Here is an 18215-nt window from a genome sequence, read left to right as displayed (position 1 = left end):
AGAAAGTATCATGACAACAACGATAGTACAAGTCAACTGGAGTTTTAAGGAAATGAAAATAAAATGTATAAATAACAAGAGCTACCATTTCTATGGTGCTTACTATGTGTTTCACTTTGTTAATGTATTTACCCTACAAAATAATTACTGTTATTAAAAACTCCCACCATCACCTTTTACTGATGAAAATATTGAGGCACAAAGGAATTAAGAAACTTGTCACAAGCTATAAGTGGTAGAGCAAGATTGAAATCCAGGCCATGTGGCTTTGCTGTCAAATGTGATTTCCCATAAAGGCAGCCTAGTGTACAGAAACAGGGAAGACAAGAAACAACAACACACATGGTAAGAGAATCCAAAAATCGCAAGAGAGAAAGACTCAGCGACAAGCGGAGAGACACAAGAGGCATCCAGTTCCCAACTATCTGCATTAGCTCCTCTTCTCAGATTCCCATGAAATCCTGATTATGTCCTCACACAGCACAGTTTGTGCATCTGTTCCTTGCAAATGACAGATCCCTAAGTAAAATAACACGACTCCTTTGGGTACTTCATAAATACGGCACTCGAACACACTGAAGTGATAGCGCTTTGTCCTTCTTGTTGGAGGTAAAGATCGGTTCTCTTGAAGATTTATGGTCTGATGTACAAGAGAAGATAGAAATATATACATGCAAAAGAAATATGTATAATTTCAAGAGTACAATGAAAGTAGGATGCAGCCTGGAGTTAAAGTAAGCTGAATAAACTCAAAACTGTCGGTAATAAATCATTAAAACTCTCCTGAAGAAATAAAGCACAAGCAGGGATATGTTTGTTTAATACACAGCTTGAACTAAGGTAGGTAGAGTACTTTTTGCCTCAATGGAGAGTAGGAAAAGGCATTGTGGAGTTGGATAGTAAAATCTGTGTGTATGTGTGTTGCGGCAGGGAGGGGGGTTGGACACATGAGAGCATGCTTTTGGAATGTAGAGGGAAGACAAAGATAAAGCAGAAAACTTAAATGGAGGCAGGTGTTGAACAATTATACAAAAGCCCAAACCAAGGTAATTAATTTCTCTGGTCTTATCACAATCTGGTATAGTTTTGACTGATGCCTTATTTAAAGCACTTAAAGCAAACACATTTTATGATCATAAAACCATCACTGAACTATTGTTTAATGACATTGAATCAAATAATCAAGCATCCTGAAATCAAATGTCTCCTTGCTAAGGTGACTTCTGGCCATACTGTGCCTTTCTTGCTGTCTTACGTGTTGGAATACCAGGCACTAAATAAATATATACAGTCTAAATAAGTTAATGTTAGTGTTATCTTTCCATTAGAAATGAGATCATATCTATAAAATTAAAAGTCCCATACAAGGTTTTTAGAGGAATTGTTTATACTCCTGTCTTATGAAACCAAAATATTATTTGCTCACGCCTCCCTGCTTTCTGCACCCCCACCAGACTATCTACTCATGTTGTATCATGAGGTTTTTGTGACTGCAAACAGATCAATGAAATATATATTTTAAGTTAATTTGGGGGACCTGGGTGGCTCAGTGGGTTAAAGCCTCTGGCTTCGGCTCAGGTCATGATCCCAGGGTCCTGGAATCGAGCCCCACATCGGGCTCTCTGCTCAGCAGGGAGCCTGCTTCCCTTCCTCTCTCTGCCTGCCTCTCTGCCTGCCTGTGCTCTCTGTCTGTCAGATAAATAAATGAAATCTTAAAAAAAAAAAAAGTTAATTTAAGCGGATTGATTTTGCCCTAAAATGGAATGTTGGCAACGCTGAGTCTGCACAAGTAACATCCCGGGCCTATCTAACCCAGAAATGCTGCCTGGGGTGAATTCAAGGAACCACGATGCTAAAAAACACAAACTAAAAGCAGTAGCAACACAAAAAGAAAGGAAAAGAAAAGGGAAAAAAAGAAAAGAAGGCAATTCATAAACATATTCTGTGAGAGCAACTGTCCTATAAAATACAGCTGAAAACCTTCTTTGGGCCTCTCAGGGACCTGGTCAGAAAAATTGCAGAATAAAGCATCTCCTTTGTTTTTTGTCAGAACCTACATACTCTCCTGATGTTTGTTAATCCTTTCCAAGTATGAAAGAAAACATTCAGTCTGAAGGGTTACATGGACAAATGAATATTTATAAAATTACAGATGAGCATTCGTATGTACAATGTTTATATAGCCTAAGTGAACCGGCAGATAACTCAGGAAGTTAATACATTTCCTTTCCACTTTCCTGAATTTTCCAGATTTTCTGCAAGAAATAGGTGTATTTTATGACAAAAGAAGAAACTTTCCAGAAAAAGAATTTTAAAAAATTAATGTAGATAAGTCAGGCCTACTAAAGCCATATTTTGAAGAATGGTGAACCTCCATCATTTTCTTAACGTTGTTAACAAAGAACTACATTCAATAGAAGGAGATCTTCCCTTTGTAATTTAAGGCTTGGCAGCAAATCCAAAGTTGCTCAGCTCAAGGACAAAAGCTAATTCACTTTATATAATCAAACTGGGTGGGTTCTGAAAACAAATGTGCTGAAAGATAAACCTTTGCATAAATCATTCTTCTCTTGTTATACTAAGCTTCCATGAAACCCTCCTGAACAAACAGATTTTAATTTCAGTTTAGACATCAACATCCAGGCAGGCTATCCCACTGATTAATGATGATAAAACTGAGTGGAAAGGGAAGCCGTTTATGAAACAAACCCTATAACAATCAATCAAGCCTAGAGCAGGGAAGATTCCAACACTGTCTAGTACCTGACTCTCTAGCCCCACTCCGTGGAGGCCAGCTGAGCTGCTAAATACTTTAAAATTAATGCCCAAATGATCAGTGCTAAGGTTCAGTGTCAGTTAGAATGAGGACTCACAAGTATAACGTTGCATCTACTGATCAACCCCAATGAGCTGGATTCTCCATGCTGCACACTTAGCTTAAATTCTAATATCAAAACACTAACCCGTCTTTCTCCAGCACTCATCTGCCCCCTGCATCTGCCACACTGGCAAACTAATGGAGATCAGATAGGGAGTCAACACCCTTGCACCTTTTAGGTGACTTTTTGATTCCTTCTATCGTGTGAAATTGGGGTTTTGTTTATAATTTTACCCATTTGGTGTTACCTTCAAACTGTGTTCATATTGGTCACTGCAATAAGTCCAAGAACCCCACATCAGTCCTCATCCCTTTGAAATCCCAACTGGTTCTGTGAGAAATGAAGCAATCCCTCCACCTTACACTACCTCTAATTTGGGGGTTTTTTTTCAGTGGCACTAATCACTATCTGACATACCATATACTTCACTTATTAGTCTTCTTCCTGTAAGAATTTTACCCCGCTAAGGCAGAAATTTCTATTTGTCCTGCTTTCTTTACTAACAATTACCAGTGCTAGGCTCTGACATACAGCTGGCAATCTATAAAAATTGTTTGAATAGGGTGCCTCTGTGGTTCAGTCTGGTTAAGCAACCAACTTTAGGTTTCAGCTCAGGTCATGATCTCACGGGTCATGAGATCAAGCCCCGTGTGTCAGCCCCCGCCTCAGGCTCAGCAGGGGGTCTGCTTGGGGATTCTCTCACTCTGCCCCTTCTCCCACTCGTGTGCATGTTCCCTCCTTCTCTGTCTAATAAGTAAATAGATAAATCTTTAAACAATTGTTTGAATAAATGAAAGAATGCATGGCATTTTAAAAACCACTAGGAATCCTAGGGGTTTCCACTAGGCAATTCTTAAATAATAACCCTTACTCTATGTGGTGTAAAGTTGACAAAAGGATTTTGTGGTTGCTGAGAGTTTTCATTCCCATCACAAACCCAGGATCTGAGTAAAGTAACAGAGATGAGCTCGGGTTCCTTTGAGGTAGATTCCTTTCAAAATCCCACTTTTACTTGACCGCCATAAACCCTCATCCTGATTGGTCACAAAGGGGTTCTGGATCCCCAGGAACAAGTGTGAGCTCAGAGCAACTGTTGTGCTATACGTGAAAGACCCAAGCATTTCCTTTTCCCACTGTAGAGCCATTCCCATAGCTGAAGGTCCCTTGGCTAAAGGCTAGGAGAAATGCACATTTGTAGTATCATTACAGAATTCTTTTTTCAAGAGTACCTAAGCTTCCTTTTCATATTTAAAATTTAAGTTTGGATATTGAATAAAAGGCCAAGACTTTTAAAAAAATTTTTATTTATTTATTTATTTATTTTCAGCATAACAGTGTTCATTGTTTTTGTGCCACACCCAGTGCTCCATGCAACACGCGCCCTCACTAATACCCACCACCTTGTTCCCCCAACCTCTCACCCCCCGCCCCTTCAAGACCCTCAGTTTGTTTTTCAGAGTCCATAGTCTCTCATGGTTCACCTCCCCTTCCAATTTCCCTCAACTCCCTTCTCCTCTCCATCTCCCCATGTCCTCCAGGTTATTTGTTATACTCCACAAATAAGTGAAACCATATGATACTTGACTCTCTCTGCTTGACTTATTTCACTCAGCATAATCTCTTCCAGTCCCGTCCATGTTGCTACAAAAGTTGGGTATTCATCTTTTCTGATAGAGGCATAATTCTCCATCGTGTATATGGACCACATCTTCCTTATCCATTCGTCCGTTGAAGGGCATCTTGGTTCTTTCCACAGTTTGGCGACCGTGGCCATTGCTGCTATGAACATTGGGGTACAGATGGCCCTTCTTTTTACTACATCTGTATCTTTGGGATAAATACCCAGTGTAGGCTGGTACAGCCGCTTTGGAGGACAGTGTGGAGATTCCTCAAGAAATTGAAAATAGAGCTTCCCTATGACCCTGCAATTGCACTACTGGGTATTTACCAACACTTTTTTTTTTTTTTAAGTCATGGTTCAAATTGGGCCTTTGGTTGACATACCTAGAATTTGGGGGTTTTGGTTGATGTTGGTGTTGTTTTACAAATCAAATGTTTTCTTGGTGGGCTGTATATATAGGTCATTTCTAGAGTACTCATGACTGATTAGCAAATACCAAAGATCTCTGGGGGTCAGACCATTGTGATTACCCATTAAATCATCTCTTCTTCCTCCCTACCCACCTAAACCCTAACTGTCTCCAGTGTTAACATCCTGATATGTGACTTCTGCCTCTCTGGGATTCTAATACCCCAGTGAAATCAGAGTTCACTTCAACTGTGTCTCTTACTGAATTTTAGGTCCACAAAGAAGAGACTCTACAGACATTTCCTAAAAGACTGGGATTCTCCTCACCAATGAATTTCTCAATGCACAACTCAGGGAGGCCTTGTGGCCACAATCAGGAGTTAAGGGAATGGATTGAACACAAAAAAATTCCCTCTCATTTCCCTACACCTCTAAATCTTTTAATTTCTTCCTCATTGTTATATAAGAAATATCTAGGCCACCGTTGAGTCCAAGTTCATCAGCAGACTACAAAAAATAAATAAAATCCAACCCCAGTTGAATACAGAATTACATATAGGTGCATGTACACATGTTGACATATTCTCCTTGATCTAAGTCACATTCTTCCATCCTTGGTCAACAATCCTCAGAATTCGATCCCTCATGTATCATCCAGAGTTTTGCAAATATAAGTTAATAAAATCTTGCAGTTCCATTGGGTTGACTTTATAATGGGCCCTAGAGCATGCTTACACTGGGAGTGGGTGGATATAGGGCACAGTGTAGTGGCCTTTGATGATTTGAACACTAAGCAACCCAATACTTCTCACACATCTCCAACCCATGTTAAGACCTCTACTTAGCACCCTGTTAGTTAATACTGAAATTTCCATATAAGAGACTAGAGAAGGGTATAAACTGATATAAGCCACCTGGCATATAAATCTTTGAGTGTAGGTTCCAATCATCTCAGCCCTATGGCTGAAAGAGATTACACATTTCTATCTCATGAAGTGACTGGTTTTCAGTTGGTGCCCTGAGCTGAGAGCTAAAGAGTTGGAGTGTTCTTTTCTTCTATTAAACTGCCCAGTCCTAGATCTGCCAGTCCTTGAATTCCTCACACCCCTCAGCTGCCCTCTTGGAACAATTACCTTATCTCACACACCAGCCTTCAATGGGGCTATCACTCAAGGGGACAACAGGCGATAATTTGAGTAGCCATTCTTCCCCCCCCCCCCCACTAATTTCAGTTTCTTCTCAGGTCCATTTCTTTTTTTTTTTTTTTAAGATTTTATTTATTTATTTGACAGAGAGAGATCACAAGTAGGCAGAGAGGCAGGCAGAGAGAGTGAGAGGGAAGCAGGCTCCCTGTCAAGCAGAGAGTCCGATGCGGGACTCGATCCCAGGACCTTGAGATCATGACCTGAGCCGAAGGCAGCAGCTTAAACCACTGAGCCACCCAGGCGCCCCTCAGGTCCATTTCTTAATATCAGCTTTTGCTTTCCCCTCCAAGAACAGGTAATAAACTCTAGGTTTGCCCGATTTTTCTGAAGGTCTATGTGGTGCAGTCTCTCCTGGTACAATTTTCAGCAACAGGGTTTTTGGATACAAATAAAAGAACCCAACCCCAGCTAATTAAAGGAAAAATGGGAATTATTTAAAAGATACTAGCTCATATACTCTCCACAAGGGCTAAAGAAACAAAGTTATGGATTTTAGAAACAATTCCCAAAAGCAAACCATGGGACTTGTCAAATAAAGACTTCCTGAAGCTCCTGTCAGGCAAGACACCACAGCGCATTTGAGCAGCCTCAGTGACCAGACCCTGGAAACCGCCTAGGGAGCAGCTCCCACCACTCCGCTCGGGAACCAAATGTGGTTGCGTATGCTGTCCCTAACCCCATATGTTGTCCAAATATATTCTGGATGGTCTTTGCTTCTTGGAGTCACTAGTTACTGATTCACAATCTGGAGAGCAGATGGATCTGATTAACAGAGCCTAGATCCATGCCCTAACTGCAAGGAGCCTAGAAAGAAAGGTGAGTGTTAGAAGGAAAGGGAGGAACAGTAAAGTACCCCACAAACTAATAAGACACTTTGAGCCTGGAAAACGAAGTAGGTGACTCCATACAATTCACAAAGAGTTTCACTCAAGATAACTTACTGATCAGGGATCAGGCAGGCAATGATCCAGCTGCTCCACAGCTATTCTCCGCAAAGTCCAGACCTTAGGCTACAGATTTTATAGAGCAAGGGATGGGGTTGAGGAGAGTGGGCTGCAGAAAGATCAAAAGGTTTGCATGCAGCTAATTGAAAACTAACCTTTAATTAAATCTTGTGGTGTCACCTGTGCATCAGGAAAGGGAAGGACTATGTTATCTCTAACAGATTCATGAGAGACCAAAGCAAGCCTCCCCCCTCATCCGAGCCTTGGCGCATTAATCTCTAAGTGAAGAACATGCATTCCCGAGAGAGGTCATCGAGCTAGCATGAGCAAGGTGGACAGCCAAAGATGGAGTCACTATTGTCAGCATTTCGACAGCGAGTTGGGAGATAACTTCAGATTAGTGACTATGTTTTATACTGTTTTTATTCCCCCCCCCACACACAAACACACACCTATGCATGTATCCACATAGATACACACACACATGAACTAATAAATAATAATAAATGAACTAATGTCCTAGATCTTATAAGTCAAAGTGAAAGATAGCAATGCTGCATCCTATAGCAGTGAATCAAAGAATACATGAGTACAGGGTACATCACATTGACTTGGAAGTGGATCTCCACTGATCATTGCATGGTCACAAGTGTCTTATTCTGCATTATACCTGGCTCTAAGGGCCCACTGAGCATAAAAGAAAACAAATAGATAATCACTATTATAAGCAACTCAACTAAAAGTTTCATCTGAACCAAGCCAATTCAAGGAGAAACACACGGTAGTATCTAGAAATAATACAATAAAAGCAAAATGATAATATATTTCCTTGTATAAGCCTGATGATTCACAGACCTGTACCCCTGGGCAAATAATACATTATATGTTAATAAAAATAATTTTAAAAAGTAATATATTTCTTGTACAAGTCAAAAAAGAGCACAACAATAAAACTAATTTCAGTTAATAAAAGTGTGGTGAGAATTGTTTTTTAAATACATATACTTTTTAAAAAATTTCTTTGCAGTACAGAGGAGTACTCTTGCTAGATCAACTTCTGAAGTATAAATCTGGCCATTTTGCTATCTTCCTCAAATTCCTCACAGATTCTCAACATAGACCTATACCTGTGGAATGGAGATTATACATGAAGAATAGGTCAATAAAACCCGATTTAATTTTTTAAAATTCTATCTCCACTTATCCAGTGCTTAGAAAATAAAGTTTTTCAACTGTCTCTACCAAATATTAGTGATCCCACAATGATTCAAGTAAGGGGAGGACATATGGGCTCCTATTTTTATTCCCCTAGGACAGCCTTGGCAAGTCACTTGGACTTACTAAGTTCAGTTTCCACACTTGCAAAATGAAGAAACTGGACAAGAGTTTTTCCAGCCCTGAAAGACTGTCAGCTCTACTTGGCCAAAGTCTACTTGCCTATGCCTCACCCCCACCTAAAGCAGGTTTTATTTCCATTTGGCTTGATTGATCAAGGTAATCATCCAAAGGAGATAAAACACAAATTGTCAAGTTGCCAATTCTGAGTCATGAAGGCAAAAAATAATCCAGTTGCTCAGAATTTCCATAATGATTTATTGTATTTTCAAACAGTGTTTAGCCATTAATCAACACAAATCATAGTTGCAAACATGAACACCCAGAATTGAAGAAAACCGTCATTGACAAAATTTACCTAACAAGTCAAAAGCAGAGAAAATGGTATTTAAAAATTGTGGGTCAGTGATCCCATGGGTGACTGGGTGAGCTACATGCATTATGGGTACTGGGTTGTATAACGTAATGCTCAAATGGGAGAGAGACACCACAATCTGGATTGAGCCCTACTTCTTGGGTCCTGATCCTCTCCCTGTCCTGTTCACCTGGCTCAACTGGAGCCAGGATGATGACAGTAACTCTTCCACCTGACACCAAGGACCACTATTCTAACACTACCATACATCTCTCTTTGTTACAATTAGATAACTCATTCAACCCTCCCTAAGCATTTGTTATGCATGTTAGTGTTTCATGTAACCCCCAAGCAAATGAATAATTAGAATCTTCCCCCTTCATCCTTATCACCTCTCTGGCCTTTTCTCTCTCCCTTGTTCTGCTCCTGTCCCACTGACCTCTCTGCCCCCCAGCGTTCTCCACTCCCTCTGAGCAGGCGCTCAGGTCATGATCTCAGGGGCCTGGAATTGAGCCCAGTGTTGGCCTCAGGCTCCCTATTCAGCAGGGAGTCTGCTTCTCCCACTTCCTTTGCCCCTCCCCCTACTTGTGCTCTCCTTTTCTCTTGCTCACTCTCTCTCAAATAAATAAATAAAATCTTAAAAAAATAGAATAGAATTTGTAAAGTTATGGGAGATAGGAAATAATAATAGTAATAATAATAGTTAACATATAATATACCAAGAACTATGATAAGAACTTATATGTATTGTCATTTTGCTGCTACATCAACCATATAATGTAAATATGACTTTTCCAGATTAGGAAAGTGAGGATGTAGTGTTAAAAATATGTTCAAGATCACCCAGTGGGTGAGTATTAGGGTGGGTATGAATCTCAGGGTCCTCCATCAGTTTCTGACTCCAAAGCCTATGAACTAGGTTAACACTATCTACTCTTCCAGAATTGAGCTGGCTCATGTCCCAAGCAACTCAGCACCTGTGGTCACCATTTGTCTCCCCACCCCCAAGAGTGGACATCAATCCATCCTCTACTCTTATGACTTACCATTATCATGACACAACTTCTGTCCATCCCAACTGCTCCGAGTCTCTCATTTTTGCTTCTCTCTGCTATTGCTCCTCTATTTCTACTGCTTTCTACTTCTCCTTTCTTTTCTCTCTCTCACATTCATGTTCTCTACAAAAGCCTTTCATTGTGTTGGAGAACTGTCTATAATCATCATTTGTTGGTTTGGACTGTCTAGTATCCAACTCCTATTAACACTCCAATCTTCCCTCAGGGAATTTTCTACCATGTAGATCCAGGCATGGAACCCACATCCTACACAGTAGCCAATGGGCCAGACCTCTCTCTCTCCCTGCCTAGCCTGGCTGTGGAGCAAGCCTGTCACTTGGCCTCAGCGAGTCAGACAAGTATAGGGACAGCTGAAGACCACTCCCATCAAAGAAGCAGCAATGGAGGCAGCAGGCTAAACCTGCTGTGCCTCCTGCGTAACTTTTGCTGTGCTCCCCACTGTAGACCTCTTCAGAGCACCTTGGTTTCTACCTCTTCTCTAAGCCAGGTCTTCCAGGTCCCTATAGATATCTGAGCCACAGATATCCTTCCAGCAAAGATTCTGGTGTGGTTAAATTAGCCGGAATCATTTCCTATTGCTTGCAAACAGGAATCCAACCAGGACTCAGACACCATGTCATTTTGGCTCTCACATCTGAGCTGCCTTTGGCTACGGCCCTTACATCTGCTGCCTTTGGCTGCAGCCCCTCTCCATAATGCAATCCCTTGAAGCCAGGGTGGCAGGGCCACATAACTGAAAACATGGCAGCTTCTGTCAAAGGAGCCACCTGTGGCCTCTGTGTTCAGGAAGGAGCTGGAAGCTGTCATTTGGACTCTGATGGACCCTAAATTATAGAGACAAGGGTGGAGCAAGAGCTCTGAGGAAACAAGAGTGAGGTGGAGGGACTGGTCCTGGAAAATCAGAAGAGTGTCCGCGCCCCCAACCCCAACCCCAACCCCGCCCCCAAGATCACAAATGTAGGTACGGTTATAGAGTGAAAGGAACTCGAAGGAGTTCTTGTAAATAGTCTACTTCCTCTGTGAGGTAGGAGCCAAGGTAATCTGGTGATGGTGACTATGGGGAGTTGCAGGGTCGATTTGAAGAAAGGGATGAAAATTTGTAAAAACCACAATGAGAAACTGGCGAGGGGCCCATTGGGAACTGACAAAAGGACTACTGAGCTGCTTTGAGGCAACTGTTTGTATTTGCATTCGCTAATAGCAATTAACTACTCCATAGACAGTTTCTGAACAAGGACCCAGACAAAGGATAACAACAAACTTTCCCTGAAACTTTTTTGGTGCAAAAACAGGGGCTTGGCAAAATCTAGCAAATTTCACAAAACAGAAAAAACCTTTAACCTAGCTTCTCAATTTTGCAATTTTGCAACTCTGGGACTTTTCAGAGAGACATCCTTTGCCAGCCCAGAAGGCTGTAACTACTGGACAAAAAAAAAAAAAGTATTAAACAATAAAAATTTTTTCTTAAGGAATCTGGTCAGATTCAGTTCTTATTGAGAATTTTATATATAAAAGTATAAAAGAATATTTAGAACAAAGACATTAAGGGCCTTTACAGAAATACTAAGTAGTGATAGTCGTATTGATAAATTTATTCGAACTGGCCATTATTATTAGAGGAAAAAATAACAGTCAAAATGATCCCTTGCTGAAATTCAGACAGACAGTGAAAGGTTCATCTCTAAAATCTGAAGAATAACACAGCCTGGGTGTGGTTGTTTGATGATTCAGCAGACTGAATTAAATCTTGGAATGCCCTGCCTGCTGGTTCTGGTAAGCAACTGAACTGATCCATAAATTGCAGACTGTGTTTTAGATTGCTGGTTAGATTCATGAAGTAAAGATGTGCTTCTGACATGTTAGAAGAAAATGAACAATAGCTCTGCATCCGTTGGCATGTCCTAAAAGAAGACAGCATCTGGATAAAATTCAACATGTAATTTTAGCTTTTGTCACATTTTGAATAAAAATAGTTGGCTGAACAACTACCTATTTAAATTATTGAAAGCGGGTGATTACAAATAAGCATCCTGGCTGATAATTAGAGTAGCAGTAGAAATTATTCAGAGTATGAAGAGCTTGGATAGAATTCCAGAAGTAGTTTTCCCTTAAATTGAGTGGTGCAGACATAAGCAGTTTGTTCTTCAAAAAAATGTGTATTCTTACACTATGGCATTCATTGACAGAGGCTACACAGAGGTGGGTTAATTTACTTAACATTTCAGAGGCTTGGGGTTTTCAAACTGCAAAGATGAAACAAAATAGAGATTAAAATTCATCGTTATTTTCTCGTTCTTTTCAAACACGAAAGCTTCACATTCGTAAGGGACAACTCCCAGCACACAGGTTTTTATTTGAGACATGGTAAAGAAACAAAAAGATAAACTCTTTTGGAAACATGATTCAAAACAGCCACTAGAGGGCAGTCAAAACACTGGGGATGCAGCGAGGCAAGTCCTTAGATCAGTGCTTCCAATGAAAGGATTTTTAAAAGGATTTGATTGTTTAGAGAAAAAGAGATTGTAAGAGAGACAGAGAGACAGACTTAGAGACGGAGGGACAGAGAGAGACAGAGAACAAAGTATCTTCTTCATCACATGAATGTAACAATGGGAAAAAGCAGTAAAAATGTCCCACAAGCCTTGCCAGGATTTTTACTGGCACACATTTCCAGGACAGTGCATTGACAATGTGATGTCTGCCTTGTGCCTTGGGTACAAGAGTTGTAGGACAGTGATTCAGCACATATGATGTAATGAGGTCAGTTCCCCAACACACTCTGATTTCAAACATTGCTTCCAAAACAGCCGAAGATCAAGGGTAACAACCAAAACACAAATCACTGGCATCAGCCTTATGGAACATTCACAGGCACATGCAATGGTAGGTCGTTCACTGTGTGTGTGTGTGTGTGTGTGTGTGTGTGCTTTTAATGTAAGCGATGTCTTTTTAGATTCCAGAGTCAGAATTACTACTTTTTAAAAAAATTCCCATGGCTCTATTTAACCCACACTATTTGTGGGAGGTGAGGAAGAGATGACTCACATGATTGCTGAAACGCTTGTGAAAATGCAGATAAAATGGTGACAGACATTGAAACACTCAGCTTTTAGTCTTTAAAAATCTCTCCAAAAAGAGAATTGGGCTAGGAGTGAGGAAGGCATGAAGAAAAACTAATCCTATGCATTATAAAGATTCCCAGACCTTAAAGTTAAAAAGTATTTTAAGGTCCTAGGCATCTGATTTTTTCCATTATTGCCAGTCTATAATTTTTCTGTTAGCCATTCTAAATTAGAAAAATCTGTATAATGTGATGTCACATTTAAGAAGCTTTCCAAATCAGCTACTGCTAAATTAACCATGGAAATGTGGCTATAGATCTAGTTTGCAAATGTCAAAGGGAACTAAGAACCTTCTAGGCTTAAGTGAGATGAATAAAAACTGAAGTCAGGGCCAACACATTTTGATTTCCTGAAGCAGAGCTTGGCCAGCCAGTACTAGGACTTCCGTGAATAGCACCCTGGCTCCTTGGAGGAAAAGGCTCTAAGCACTTTGAGCTGACTCAGTGGGAAATAACTATGTCCTTGCTCCTTCCGAGTAAGAGACTAATCTAACTTGTTGAGAGTAAAAGGGAGCAAGGGTGATACTTAGGTCTCAGATACTTAAATCTCCAACTATTTGCCTGAAATAGAGCAAAGATTAATTTATTGAGCATATTTATTTACATTTTTGTAAGCAAATACTTATTTTTTCATATGAATGCACAGGAAAACAAATCATTTAGCCTAACATAAGACATCTTAAAATGAGTCTTCTGACCATGTTTTTATTCAAATCTCCTCTAACCATTTGTGACTCTGGGTTTGCCTTTCCTTTTCCTTTCATAAAGCAGATTTGCACAGGGACAGTAGAATCAGATATGCCTTAAATATTTGACCCTTTGGGTTCACGGAAGTCATTCTACTTACTGTAAGAGACAGGGGAATTTGATTTAGTGATTTCCAAGATTCCTTAAGAGGCCTTCATACTTGGTAGTGCTTCTGAGTACCAAAAGGTTTTTGTAGATCTGGTTCTACTACAGGCAAATATGCTATAACTATGTAACTTACAGAACAGGTTGTCAAATAAATTAATCATGTACAAAGGTAAAAGGTCAGATCCTAATGTGCCTGCAAGTTTGAGACTTTTAAGCCCAGTTCAAATATGCAGATCCCTCCCTGAAACTTCTGTAGTCTCACCGGGAGACACATGCACAACTGCAGTTCCTGGTTGTACCTTTCAGATGGCCCTGTTCATCTTATATTATAGTTACTGTATATTCCTTAAAAAGCAGGGTTGTGTCTCACACATCACTCAGTTGCCTTGATTGTCTTGCATATTTGTAACTCAATAAATTTTGACCAGATGAATGAGATTGCAAGGTAGAAGGTAAGCAAGAGATGGGACTCACCCAACATATCTCCCTGGGCACTTACTTTCCTTGTAAGGCAATTTAATCTTCCATCCAGACACATGGCTCAGAGCTTCCATGGATGGTTCTCTACTTTGTTCCCAGGTGTCCATGCTGCCTCAGGCCATGACCTCCAGACACAGGAGCTGTTTGGTCTCCTTTGAGAAGGTTAGTCAGCCTTGAGGTTCTTGAACTGCTGGGCAATGTTAATTGATGTTCCTCCAAAGATGTATTGACTGGATGGTGTCTTTGCATAGTGTCTCTCATATTGGAAGGTGCTCTGTATAAGAGGAAAAGAAGGAAGAATGACTACACAGAACGATATTAAGCTCCAGTTTCTTAAATATAAACAGAATTTTCAGAATAAAATCTGCTAGACTACTGGTGTAGGCCACTTGTTGTTCTGCTCCAAAGCCTTCCTGTCCCTTCTATCCTCACACTCAACAATGCCATTTGAGGGGCGCCTGGGTGGCTCAGTGGGTTAAAGCCTCTGCCTTTGGCTCAGGTCATGATCCTAGGGTCCTGGGATCGAGCCCCGCATCGGGCTCTCTGCTCAGCAGGGAGCCTGCTTCCCCCTCTCTCTCTGCCTGCTTCTCTGTGATCTCTGTCTGTCAAATAAATAAATAAAATCTTTAAAAAAAAAAAAAAACAATGCCATTTGAATGAGTAATAGAACCCCCATGATGATGGTATTTTATAATGTTGAATGTTTTAGGAAGAAGTTGGTTTCTTTGATCTTTAATCTGGTTGATAGCTCTACTTTCTACTTAGTCTCTCCAAGCTGTGCTCTTCTTCCCAAACTTCCTTCAGGTTTTGTTGTTTGTAAATTGCTTGTTCTTTCATTATTTTTAATATGTGCTCCACCAGAAGCCCATAGTACTCCTGTATGAGGGAGAACTAATGCTGATAGACAGAGGGATAAGCTGGTATAACCAAAAGAAAAGAAAAATAATTAAACCTGATGACAAAACAAACACTGAAATAAAATTCTGCTTGTTTATATTTTTCATAGTTGAGAGGAAAATCTCAAAATTTAATAGGCTCCATTGTTTAAAAAAACAGCACTAAAATAATCATAAAAAATAAGTGTGAACATGTTTATATACTAAGTATGATTTGTCTTCCCTGCCTCCCTCCTTTCTTTCTCACCCTTTTATAAGTTCATACATTCTTTTGTGATAACACACATAAGCAGATCAAACAAAGGGACTTTTCTTTTTTTGAAAATATTAAAATAAATATTAAAATGAGAGAAATGGGAAAGGGTCTGATATCCTGCAAAAACAGCAAAGGTGTGACTGAATTGCCTTCAGTGGACACTATAATATTCCTAATGGTTTTGCATGAGAAACATTTAATATATTGGCAGGGTCACAATTCTGGTATATCAACCATGTATATTTTAACCTTCAGTATAATTTCATGTGTTTGACTTCATTTCCTTAACCCTGTATGTCAAAATGTAATGGTTTCCCAAAGGTAAGATTCTTTGAAGATTTTGTACATACGCTTTATGGCAGCCATACTTGATGTTAACATTTTAGTTAGAGTCATTTGATTAATAGAAATAGAATGGGGCACCTGGGTGGCTCACTGGGTTAAAGTCTCTGCCTTTGGCTCTGGTCATGATCCCAGGGTCCTCGGATCAAGCCCCACATAGGGTTCTCTGCTCAGCAGGGAGCCTGCTTCCCTCCCTCTCTCTCTGCCTGCCTCTCTGCCTACTTGTGATCTCTGTCAAATAAATAAATAAGATCTTAAAAAAAAAAAAAGAAATAGAAGCTCACCCATGGCAACTGTGCCAACAGTGAGTTAGTTGTTCACTAAATGATTTTTCCTTTCTTTCCAAGTACACTGCTGGGTGACATGTCATAGCCACTTTTCCAGTTGGATCCAGCCTGTGACTGGGTGTTGATCAATGAACTACGAATAGAGTGAACTGTATATGAATACTTCTATACTGCTTCCGGGCCTCACATACACAGTTCTCTCTTTTTTCCCCCTTGTACCCACTGAATGGAGAAGTCTAAGGATCAAGAAGAGGATCTAAAGCCTGCATTGCTATTTGGAGGGCAGCAGCCCCGTAAAACCAGCCAGCCAGCCAGCCTAATACGAGTGACAAATGTTTATTTTGGATTTCCAATCGAAATTTTGAACTTTACAGGTTTGATATTCTGTGTCGTAGTAGTTGGCCTGTCCCAACCAATATACCAGTCTGAGAAAACTGATGTTATTCTAAAGATCTTCATGGGTGGGAGCTGGAATGGGAAAACCAAGCAGCTGGGAATTGCTGTGAATATACAGACCTGCTATTTTCTCTGTGTGTGTGTCACTCATTCACAAAGCACCAGACTCATAAGATAGCTGTGGCAAAGATATTGTTATAAATATTCGATTCAAAAAACAATTAGTAAGCAAGACTATGTGCCAGAAACCAACGTGAAGGGTCATCTTTAGTTAACCACTAGACGAAAATGGCAAATGGTTCTTACGAAAAGGGCAGAGAGCAAACAATAGTTTCGTAAGACAACTAACTAAAGGTGTTGGTAGGAGGAAATAAACCAGGCATGAAGAAATGGAAGAGAAAGTGAGGAGGACACCAGAAGAAGGAGGAATAGAATAGAGGTAGGAAGAAGAGCTTACAGAGATTCCTTGAGGTCCTCCAGAGGATTTTCAGGTGACTCTGAGGTCCAGCCCAGGAATGGGGAAGAAATAGTAACAAGCATCAGTCTGACATCTGATAAATTCAGGTTTCTATTCATTCTCCCATCTTCTTTAATTCTTCCTCATAAATCTTATTTTCTAGCCATGTAATGATCTTTCATTCCCTTTGCTCTTTTAAAATAGGTAGGCTACTTCTTGGCTTTATATACTATCCATTATAGTCCCCTAAACTGTTTGCAAGATAAAAGATGAATCAGAAGAAGCACCTTCCTATACTTTACAAAGTCATGCTCTGTAGTTACAACTTCCAGTACACCCCGGGTATCTGGTGGGTATCTTGGAGGGATGTCAAACCAATCAAGCAATAGCAACTTCTAGATCCTTTTCTGTAATTGTGAAGCACAGACCACCATGTGAAGTCTTGGATTTCTATTAAATAATTTTGGTAGGGTATAAAAGAGAAAGAAAAATCCTGCCTTAATTATTGTGATCTTTCTGTAGTTGGCTGTCACTGAGCAAGGTTGAGCAATCTATTTCTCTGAAGGGAACACCCATCTTTCTGGGAAAATTTAGGCACATTCTTTCCTAGAAGAGAAGGGAAAGACCAAGTGGCCTTTGGCAGAATTTTAAGACCTGTCTAAAAAAATGATATTTCACAATGATAACATGCTGTGGCAGTGAAAGTCTTGATTTGACATTGCCCACTGTCTCCAAAAGATTCACAGTACCTTTGCACATAAATCATTTCATCCAAAGATGCTTATTTTGGTAATAGCCTCACTTACAGAGCCCAGTAAATTAGTCTGTTCAAGGCTTCCTTGGATATACTGTAAGCTTAGAACAGGTGCTTTTATTCAGGAAATAATTAGTCAGAGCCTGGAATCATAATGTTATCCCTTTTGAGTCAAAGAGCCTTGAACAGACTAGGTAACTGCCCTCTGGATCTTTGACTGTGAAATGGGAGTAGGTTGCTAGACCACATTCCCTTCCCCTTCACTTCTTTGATTTTTATCATTTCTCCCTAGTGGGTCAAGGTGGGTTCTCTTTGTTTCCATCTTGATCCCCTGTGGAGAGGGGTCTTTTTGCATGGTATTGAGAACTATCCTGACCTCCCAATCTAAAGGAAACACTCAATTCCCCATCACATTACTCTGGATTATTTTGTCCATAGAATTCATCATAACCTGAAATTATCTTTTTAAAATAATTTATTGGTTCACTCACCAAGCATTTGCACTTCTTCATACATACAAACACATTAGAATATACGCCCCATATCTG

General features: G+C 40.1%; 1 protein-coding gene across 1 annotated transcript in view; it reads right to left on the bottom strand.

Moving 5' to 3' along the window:
* The window catches only part of SCEL (sciellin), a 323090-nt gene that overhangs the window by 143170 nt on the left and 161705 nt on the right, over positions 1–18215 (bottom strand). Inside the window, exon 3 of the mRNA XM_045978345.1 lies at positions 14274–14553. Coding sequence (XP_045834301.1) covers positions 14274–14386 — 113 coding nt within the window. The 5' untranslated portion in view covers positions 14387–14553. The remainder of the gene's footprint in view (positions 1–14273; positions 14554–18215) is intronic.

Source organism: Meles meles, chromosome 14 (assembly GCF_922984935.1).
Source record: "Meles meles chromosome 14, mMelMel3.1 paternal haplotype, whole genome shotgun sequence".
Taxonomy (NCBI): Eukaryota; Metazoa; Chordata; class Mammalia; order Carnivora; family Mustelidae; genus Meles; species Meles meles.
Note: the sequence above shows the minus strand (reverse complement) of the source record. Positions and strands in the feature narration are given on the sequence as shown.